Consider the following 10,389-nt stretch of genomic DNA (forward strand, 5'->3'; position numbering starts at 1 on the left):
TCTGGATTTTGAAGTCTTAGACTTCAAGTACTACAGTATATGCTGTAGTATAAACTACTGAAGCCAAGAAACAAAAATCCATTTTTCTAACTAGTTAGCTATGTTTGGAAAGGAGGGAAAAAATAGGAAAGATACATTGGCATCTTTTGCTTCACAGTCTAGTTGTGTCATTTCTAGCCTTCTTGTTGCCAGTTCTCTGCGCTTCCTTATGACAGGATTCTGTATTTCTAAGCACAGACATACTGTATGTTTGTGTAAATACATGTCCTACAGCATTCTTGCAAATTAAACCTCCACAAGTCTACATGTCTTATCTGGTTTCATTTATAAGCTCCCTGATATATTAGGATATTCAAAATCCAATGCCATTTCTCTTGTACATGGAAAAAGTCTTGGTTCAAATAACAAAGCAAGTCCCAACACTTATGATGTCACACACTTTGAAATAAGAAACAAACCAGGAAAAAAAGAAAAACCTATAAGCAAAGCATAACTAAGTATAGCATCTTATCTTTTTTTTCTATGTATGTGTATATTTTATTGTTAGGAGGAACAGTGATGTTGTTGTTACCTTAGAAACCAGAATGCCATGGACAATTGCCAAGTCATGTTAAGCTTGTTTTGAGTATTTGATCTTTTACTCAAGATATAGATTGCAAAATAAACTGCAGAAGATGGTAACGTTCAAGGCTTAAATCAGTCTGAAGTTTATGTAAAGATCAGGTCTTCAGACTATTTTAGAATAAAGCGTTTTGAGAAGTTTAAATAGGAAGATGCTTTTTTAAGGCATATAGTATATTGATTTTATTTTAAAGTGTTTTGTCTCCCAAATTTTGCTTAGAAGCCAGATGTATGTGAGAAAGTTAAGTTAGTTATAATACTAAGATTGATAACTAATTTCTTAATGGAAATTTGCTAAGTGTATGCTTTCTCTCATCGCCAACAGATAGATAGTCAGTAAGGGCAGCAGCAGCAGCCAGCTAGGTTGATGAATGAGTGTAATTCAGTTTCTTTGTATTGTACAGCTTGAGAAATGCCAGTGGCCTGACAGCAGCAGACCTTGCACATACCCAGGGCTTCCAAGAATGTGCCCAGTTTCTCTTGAACCTCCAGAACTGTCACCTGAATCGTTACTATAGCAATGGCACCTTAAATGGGGTTCATCAGAATGCAGGTCCCAATCCATTCAGTGGTGGGACAAGTCGAAAGAGATCCTTTGAAGATATGGAGTCTGCTGGAGTAAAGAAAGCTAGAACGGAAGGTGAGACACTAGAGGTAAAAGGGATGGGGTGATATTGTTGCCAAGAAAGGAAAATAAACATTTTAAAGCCTTTCAGACTGGATGTTGAGTATTATTCACAAACTCACCAACATATTTAAAATACATATGAATACAAAAGGTAGGTAAATAAAGCTTTCCATCCTTTGAAGAATATACATGTGCCATAAGATCCCTGTTAGCATCTTGGCATGTTCAGAAATTTCTATTTCCGGAGAGTTCTGCAGTTACATGATGCCAAGAATAACATGCAGAAGAGCAGCAGCTGAAATTAGCTTCTGTTGCTTCCTCAATTTCTTCTTGTTTTGGAGAGCAACATAATATTGCCTTAATTCACAAAGAAGCCTGGGTGTTCTGATGGTAATTTTCCATTTCAGGATTCATTCACACTTCAGAAACTGTTTACTAGGCAAGATGGATGAAATAAATGTGATGCAAAAACGTTTCTCAATTGATAAAGATTGTATCTGTGACATTAAGTGAGCTTACATTAAATCTCCAGGATTTTGTTCCAAGGGGAACGGATAAGTTACAGGGAGATGTCAGACTAGAATGAATCTTGAGGATTCATATTCAGCCTTGTACAATGAGGATAACACTGCTTCCCCTGCCAGCCGTGATGGAGTAGTACCTTGATAGTTTTGGTGGCTGTATGAAGAAGTCTTTTTTTAATTTTATAAATACCTTGAATAACATGAGAGAGAATATCCTCTATTCCATGCTATGGTCATCCCATTAAACTTATTAAAAGGAATCCAGCATTCGGTATTCGAACGTTTGTTGTTCCTACATCCAGCACTGGGAGAAGGACTTGGCAGGTCATCACTGAAGACACTTTCGTCAGTTGAAGTTCATGTTGGTCTAACAGGTGTGGCTTCAGTAAGCCAAATAAAATGGCTCAACTGGTGCTTTTAATTCCAGTTAACAAGAGTGGAAATGAGGCCAAAACAATGTTTTAAAATTGATATAGACAATATTGATGTCATTTACGTTGTCCCTCTGTAGTATTTGCTTTAGTACTTGCCATCCAGCCACCATTTCAGCTATCCCAGAATCGGGCATTAACATGGGACTCCATGGCCAATCATAATTAGGGTATGCTGCTTTATGTGGTTGGTCTAAACTAAATACGTTCCTGGTGGAGAAGAGAGCCTGTGCAGTTAAATGGAAAGGGGCTTTTTTTGTGTTTTTTTTTTTTTTTTTGAAGAGTTGTTCCTTCTGAATGTTCATAACCAGCAATCTCTTAGTTTCAGAAAATTCTTCCAATCTAGTCACAAGGTTGTGTTTCCCCAAAATGTGCAGGAGTGGCGCTAGGCAAGCTATTTTTATAATATATGTTGCCAAGAAATAGCAGTATCTGCATTTCCTTTCAGCATAAACAGTTGCAGCTGTGGATGGGGCAAACAAATAAAATATGTTTAAGTGAATGAGGTCTCCTAACCAAAAATGGAGATATTAGAGTAGAGGAGCAGTGTGGGTAATTTTTGAATTTTTTTACAAGTATGATTTTTTAAGACCTTTGCAACCAAAGGTAAGTGCTTTGCTGCATTTGCTTGAAGGTTTATAGAGTAATTAAGAGGTGCATCCAAACCGTTGAAACTGAAGTTTCTGATCTGATATGTCTGCCTTCAAAGGCATCAGCGTCAGAAATATCTATCATAATAATGCAGAAAGTCTGTTGGAGTGGGAATGAATCACTGGTCTTGAGGCACTTTGTAAACAGTAAAGGTGAGTAATGAGAAGTCGTCAGTATATCTTTGTGCTTAGCTAGCCTTTTTACAAAACAATACCAATTTTTTGGCAATTTTGCCCTTATCAAAGGCACACTCTCCTATTGTCCTTTACTTTAAAACTGTTTGCATGGGAGATTCTGGATTTCAAAGAGTGCAGGCGCCCTGTGTTTGCTGGAAAGGGTAGGGTTTTGATGGCCATACCCTGAATTAGAATAATCACTCCTTTGGAAAAATCTATACATCGTGCCTAGGCACAGCATGTGCCCCTTACAGTGAGACTGTAGGCAGTAGAGTTGGGAGAAATACTTGAGCTGTGCTTCACCCCTTTGTCCTGAAATAGCTAAACTGGGCAGGGGGCAAGAGTTACATACACATAATTTTGTTTTTATGCACACATATACCTGCTATCAGGCACACAATATTAAAGTCCTTTGGCTTCAAAATTATGCAACACTGATACGTGATACACTGCGATGGAAACGAATTACTCTCTGCTATTGGAATATAAAAATGAGCACCATAAGCTGAACTTAATGAATGCACATCTGTAGGCACTCCTGGTGCAGGACAGCATTCAGAATGTACACCAGATAGTTTTGGCTTAGAAACATTAGCAGGGTTTTACGTCCATTTTTCTGAAATCGGATCCAGCAACTTCTCCCTGCTTCCTGGGCTGCTTGGTGCACAGGGTCAAATGCAAAGGTGATGCACACCAGGCCAACCGATCGCATGGGTGCGTTTGTCACAGTCCTGTCCCTGTCCATCTAGCTCGTGGCCCTTGGCAGACTGCCCCGCGTGCTCCACACAACGCTGGCTTGCTGTGCGCAAGAGGTGACCCGACTGTATCAGCATCGTGGCTCTCAACGTGGCTGCTGCTGCGTGCCCTTTGCGGGATGGGGACAGGGAACAGTGCTGGGTGTACCCTTGGATGTGCCAGCGTGGAACTGCATGTCATATTCCTCTGGGTAGCTGCAGAAAACACCTTTCCCTTCCTGGTTTAGGGTGATGTGAGGTTCACTGATCCAAGGCCCTGGTCTCCTTTAAGCCCTGTGTGAGCTCTTTGGCCCTGAAACACATTCGTAGTTGCTGAAGGTTCCTTACGAACAAGAAGTCTACTAAAATTTCTGTTGTGCCCAAGGTAATGCAAGTTGACTTGCAGTCTGCTAATGTAGCCCTTTAAAACATAATGGTGAGTGTATGCAGGGTACAAAAAGGTGAAAAGGTGTGTTAGTGTCAGTGTGAGAGAAGTGCAGGATCTGCTGGGCTAATACCGGAGGAGTACCGTGGCTGGTAGCTATAAGAGACAGTGCAGTCAAGCCCGTCTGGCTTCTTAAAGCATTTCATAAAGCATTTCATAAAGCAGTCTAGCCACTTTTTGGCTTTATCAGAAAAGAGATCGGTTTGTTCAGCTCTTGAAGGGATCCCTGGAGCAGTCTTGTGTGGCTCGGACTTGGGTTTCTGGGAACTGGGAGTCAAGGAGGGAGCAGTCCCAGCTGGCCAGGCAGACATCCTCTGGGATAGAGACTGCTTTTTATCCATCGGGCACGCTGTAAAGCCTAAAGATGGGTAACCTAAATTGCTCTTTAGTCAACCTATTAGTACGTCAGGCTAATAACTGCTTGATACACAGGTGCAAAGTCTGATAGGTGCTCTGGTAATTCTCCATTTTGAGGGATGAAAATGGAAATGCAACTACTGAGCATTTGCTTATTGCACATTTGGAATCTCAAAACACATCAGAAGCTTTCAATGGGCAGCCTGGTCTGTTGGGAGGTATCCCTGCCCTTGGCAGGGGGTTGGAACTTCGGCTTTAAGGTCCCTTCCAACCCAAACCATTCTGCGATTCCAAGATTTCTATGTAGAAAGTTTTTTTAATAACCAAAATACTCACCTGTTGGCTGAATGTTCAAGTGTGCACCAGTGACTAAGCTTACCTCTTTTTCTTAACCAGCTTACAGCTTTGATGGCTTAATACCAATGATGAATGGAGGAGTTGAGGACGATGCTGACAATATGCACGTTGACAGAGAGTTTGCTGTTGTATCAGGTGGGAGTGGACAGTTTCCTGTTAACTACAACAACATTCAAATGGTTGAAGACACCAAACAACAGGAGAGTAGTTCTGTTGGACCAAAAGAAATTGAAATATACACTGTTTCTGCAATGCAAACGCCTTGTCGTTGCAAGAACCAATATGCATTTTATTTTTAAGTATAAGACTTAATTCTTTAATTTTGCACATTGTCATCTAGAGTCTCGAAAACTATTGTATTGCTGTAACACCCACTATTCTGGGGTTTTAGTGGGTATCTAAAATTAGCTGTTTCATGACAAATATTGTAATGGTGAAAGAGAAGGTTTGTTAGTAGTTCTCAGATAAACAGAAATTGACAATGGCTGTTTCACTTTTAACTTAAGGCTTGTGTTATGTTGTGCCTTGCTTTTAGTTGCTATGATTTCAGGTTAAAGAAATTTCAGAAACAATTTAAATGAATCATTTCATTTCCATTAAATAGATTTAATTGCTAATAAGATTTGATAGGGAAACATTGTAGCACTTATATAGCTTTGAAAATAATATAACAACTAAACTATATTCAAAATAGTTCAAAAAAATGCTATGTAGGATAGTCTAGACATACATAGTATGTTTAAAATTTATTCAGACAGCAATATAAGTGCAGGATCCTGCTATGAGCAAATCTGTGGTTTTTAATGCAAATAAAAAGCTGCATATTGCTGGTCTTAAACTGGTATTTGGAACTAAAGTACCTTGGAAAATTGTTTGGACTTTGTACGTTGATCTTCATGAAACAGTCATAATGTTAGTAGTGTTAGTGAATATTAATGGTCTAAGATTTTTTCAGGGCTGCTGAATCAAGACGCTTTTGGTAACCCCGGGGTGTTTATAGAGTTACTATTATAGTGCGTTATTATTATATTGAGAAATGAATTTCTTAGTGTGTTCTGTGATAAAAATGTTTATGCTTTGTACCACAGATCAGATTCGCCAAAGGGAATGATAACGGATAGATATTTTAATATATTAGAAGTAATATATATACATATATATACAGTCAGTACTTAAAAAGTAGATTATGATATTTTCCAGTGATAATTACCAAGTGTTCTTATTTATGGAAAAACGATTGTCTTTCATGAATATTCTCTATTACTATAGGTGCTAATTTTTAAAAAGTAGTAACATTCTACAATTATCACTAGAATTATTCATTACCTACTTTTGCATATTAACTAACAATAGTGCCATTTTTATTAAATTTGATTTGGCAAAGCCAGCCTATGAGGGTTTATTTTTAAACAGTTAACATTTTGCACTTTTCAGTTAATAAACACTATCTGAAATTCCTTCTGTGCGTTTTCATCACTGAAGTATTAGCTCTGATGTCTTGATGGGTTTGGGTGCTTTTTTTTTCACTTTCAGTAAGAATTTGTGGTTAGCAAGTTCAGTTGATGTTGTTATTTTAACTCATGTAGGGATGAAACAGGAAATTCCAGTTAGTATATCCACCGAGTTACAAAATTAATACATTTCTTGGCATTGTGTATTGCTGTATGTGAAGTATCAGTATCGTAATCCATATTTCAAATCATATCCATGTGGAGGACTAATAGAGAACCAAAGCTTCTGGTTCTTCCTTGTCAAACAGTGGTACTCATAATACATCACTTAAGCAAAAACCCAAAGTTTTATAATTGTGGAAAGTTACCCGCAGACTAATTTATGGGCTTGATTTGGAAATACAGAGTGAATACAACCCTGTTTTGCACATAGGTTTATGCATTCGTGTATACTCAAACATATGTGCACGTATCCAAGGTCAAGAACAATGTAAAATCTTCAAATGTCACCTTATAGGTCTGTATTTCTACATTTGCCTTGCTAATCTTTACTAGTAGGCATTTTTAAGGCAGAATATATCATGCAGCTTTTGAGCTAGTACTTTTGAGTACCACTGCAAAAAAATACATTTCAGACACACTGCTGAAATCTGTTAATGGAAATAATAATTATTGTACTAATTACTAAATTCAAAAGAGAAATTGCTTTAAAACAGTTGTCTCTTTTTTTGCATGCACATTTTTAGAATTTTGTTTCCTGCCATTAACCTTTTTTAGTCTTCTGTGCACTCTGCTGTTGCTATTGTATGGCCTTTTGCATGTGGATTGTACAGATGTTACTATAAACTCATTAAATATAAACCTGCTCACGATCTTATCTAGCAGGCTGCTAGATAAACTGAAGTACTTTCTGAATAAAGGAACTTTGAAACATTTTATGTTAGCCTCCCAACATAATATTTCTTTTTTTTTGGCCTACTTCAGAGTATACCATGCTGTGAGAGTGACCGCTGAAAAGAAAAAAATAAAAATAAATAAAATAAACACAGATTAATTATTACTGAAAATAAAATAAAAGAAAAAAAACAACTCATAACCCTCTCACAGATACTCAGTTCTTGTACATATATAATGTTTTATCCCAAGAGGGCATTACATTTAGGATGGAAAGAAGCCTTTTATTCCACCTTTCAAAATGCTGTCCGGAATGCTGCCTGCTACACTTGTTTCATAGAGTTAAATGAAATCATTTCTGAGCAGTTCACCTTGTCTTTGAAAGATTAATACGAGTATATTTGCACATTGAACGTAGGTAGATTTTGACATCACAATCCTTGACTCAAGCTTAGTGATCAGCTCTCCTTACTTTGAACTACCTATGTTGTTACAAATAAAGAAAGGGTAGATTTATTTACAAAGCTGTGTATGGAAACGTTTTTAAAATCAGTGGAGTATAGTGGAGACATTTTGATGTATTTCGATTTATTCTTAATTTTTGGTGACAGGTGTATTTCTTAATGCAGATATGAATAGCAGTAGCTCCATATTGAATGCACTGACAAATGGATGTGCCATCAATGGACATTTGGATTTCACCGCCGCGCAACAGCTCAGTGGGATGGATACCAGGCGTGAGGAGTGTTTAACAATAACACCTAACGGAATCATTCCTGGAATAACTTCTCCCGGTAGGCATCGAATTCATACCAGTAATGGCACCGAGGAGCCGGAAAAGGCCATGAATAATCCCACTGATATGTGTGGGTCTCTTCATCTGAATGGAAGCCCGAGTAGCTGCGTTTCTAACCGGCCCTCGTGGGTGGAAGACCCTGGAGATACTTTGCACTATGGACACTACCATGGTTTTGGGGATACTGCTGAAAGCATCCCCGAGCTTAGTAGTGTTGTTGAGCATTCCAATTCTGTTAAAGTTGAACAGAGGTATGACAATACTGTCTTAGGCACAATGTATTTGTACCATGGTTCCTAGATCAATGACCTTTATATCAAATGCATATTGAAATTGCTACCAAATGAATCTGGGGGGACAAAATCCTCACATAGCATTAAATTTGAAGATTGCAACTTATTGCTATTTTTACACTTTGTTTATATGAAAAGTAAACCTTTAATTTGACAGCCTTATACAATAGTTGTAGTTTGTTGCATGTATGGGGCTTATTTAGTGATAAAATAGGTGCTGTTATGATGGAATGGTTATTTTCATTTTTTATGGAATGTTCTGGTTTTGTATTTTTTTATTTCTCAGCTTGTGAACACTATCTTTCCCTTTTTAGAGCTGTTTCCCCTTTTATTAAAACAACGTTTAAATGAATTTTGTGAAGAAAATGTTACATATGTGCATACTTAGAAGTAAAGATTTTCCTTTTCCCTATCTTCTGCTGAAGCTATGGTAGCAATATCAATGCCAGCTATCACTATGCAAGGTTGAAAAGTGGCAATCTTACAGAGCTTCTCTGACTTTACGGTTTTGTACATTTGTTCAGTATAATTAGATGTTCATCTTTACATTTTTTAAGCAAGTTGTTTAAAAATGCAGAGACAAAATTTGGAAAAAGTTAAACATTAACTTTTCCGTAGCATAGGAGTGCTTTTTATTGTTGTTGGGCTCTTTGCATTATAGAGTGGGAAGGTGGGTTGCCTTTGTTCAGTCGCAGTTGGGTGTGCCTCAGGTTAGTTCTGAATTTGTGGCATCTTCCTTTTGCTTCTCTTCTTTATGTGTATGCTTGATATTTTACCATAGCTCACAGACTGGAGGCATGTTGGCACTGTTCTGCTTTGTATGCAGTTTAAAATTACTGTTACTTGTTAGAGAATTTGCCAGGTCAAAATATTTGAGTTTGACTGTCTTGGATATACATTTATTGTCCTTTTTTTAACATGCTTTGAAAATGTAATGTTGTGTACTCTGGGCTATGCTCATGGATATACATTGTATTTAAAGCTTAATACACAAATCAAAATTCATATAAGTGCACTATATGAGCACTAATAATATAAGTTGCTGCTTTGTGATATGATAAATGAAGAGTGGGTGGGAAGAATATGGTAAACGAGATAAGCCCTCTGAATTGTGTTGATTTTTTTGTTTGTTTTGTTTAAAAAGGGATCTTTACAAATTGGATTTAAAAAATAAACATATTACATTGTATCTGAATACCGTGTTTAGACATTATATTTTTGTTGGCAATTTGAGCAAGTTCTTAATAGCTTTAAATCATGTTTCTCTGTGATCTTTCTCAGTGCAACTGTAGAACTGCTTAATTTTGTCAGTGTTTGGAAGCAAATGTGAACAACTGAGTAAGTTGTCCTTGACTGAATCACAGAAACACACACAAGATATTCTGACTGTAAAGGTTGTATCAGCCCTGAACTGCAAAAATAGGTTAAAAACACTGGCTGTCTGATTTTCCTGGAAACTGTACTCTCCCTTGAACATTTTCACATAAAATGGTACAGACTGCAGAGAAGTCAATATTTTAAATACACTTTACACTCCGTGTGGTTCACCATACGATACCCGCGGTGTATTCAGATGGAGAGCTGCATTCTCGCTGAGCTGCACTGGTAGGAAAATTGACCGGGCATTTTGCAGATTGTTGGCCAGACCAGCAAAATTCCTTGGTGTCTTCTGGAGACAAACAAGATGATTAAAGAAAGGTGAATCCCACCTGAGACAAGCTATTTCTGGCATGCATGTAACTATTTGCATGTGCTTGAAGAACTGCATCCGGGCTGTGTTCTTAATTTAATTTGCTGATGTGGTGCCTAGAGGCACGTGCTGTTGCCATCATGCTAACAAAAGACATTAGCTTAAATTTGTTGTTGTGCTTGGTTTGGGGATTTTTTTTTAGTATTTCCAGAGTTTGCTGCATGTGCTTGTTTTTTTGTTTTTCTAATACATCAAAGCATCTTATAATAAGCATTGTCATCTCAAGTACTTAGCTATAAACTGAATCCTCAAGGATTTTCTTTGGGTATCAACTAAGTTTG

At 37.4% G+C, this 10,389-nt stretch overlaps 1 protein-coding gene across 2 annotated transcripts; it reads left to right on the plus strand.

Annotated features, from left to right (window-relative positions):
* Nucleotides 1–864: 864 nt before the first annotated feature.
* Nucleotides 865–9,546, plus strand: LOC118253091 (ankyrin repeat domain-containing protein 10). Of its 2 annotated transcripts, none has more exons than XM_035557116.2 (3): nt 865–1,261; nt 4,964–5,059; nt 7,899–9,546. In XM_035557116.2, the coding sequence occupies exons 1-3, from the start codon at nt 1,225–1,227 to the stop codon at nt 8,363–8,365; spliced, it is 600 nt and encodes a 199-aa protein (XP_035413009.1). In that variant the 5' UTR covers nt 865–1,224; the 3' UTR covers nt 8,366–9,546. The 2 variants fall into 2 exon arrangements, with proteins under 2 accessions (XP_035413009.1, XP_035413008.1); XM_035557115.2 differs by having other exon boundaries at nt 943–1,261; nt 7,881–9,546.
* The last annotated feature ends 843 nt before the right edge of the window (nt 9,547–10,389 follow it).

The sequence above is a fragment of the Cygnus atratus genome, unplaced genomic scaffold, assembly GCF_013377495.2.
Source record: "Cygnus atratus isolate AKBS03 ecotype Queensland, Australia unplaced genomic scaffold, CAtr_DNAZoo_HiC_assembly HiC_scaffold_63, whole genome shotgun sequence".
Taxonomy (NCBI): domain Eukaryota; kingdom Metazoa; phylum Chordata; class Aves; order Anseriformes; family Anatidae; genus Cygnus; species Cygnus atratus.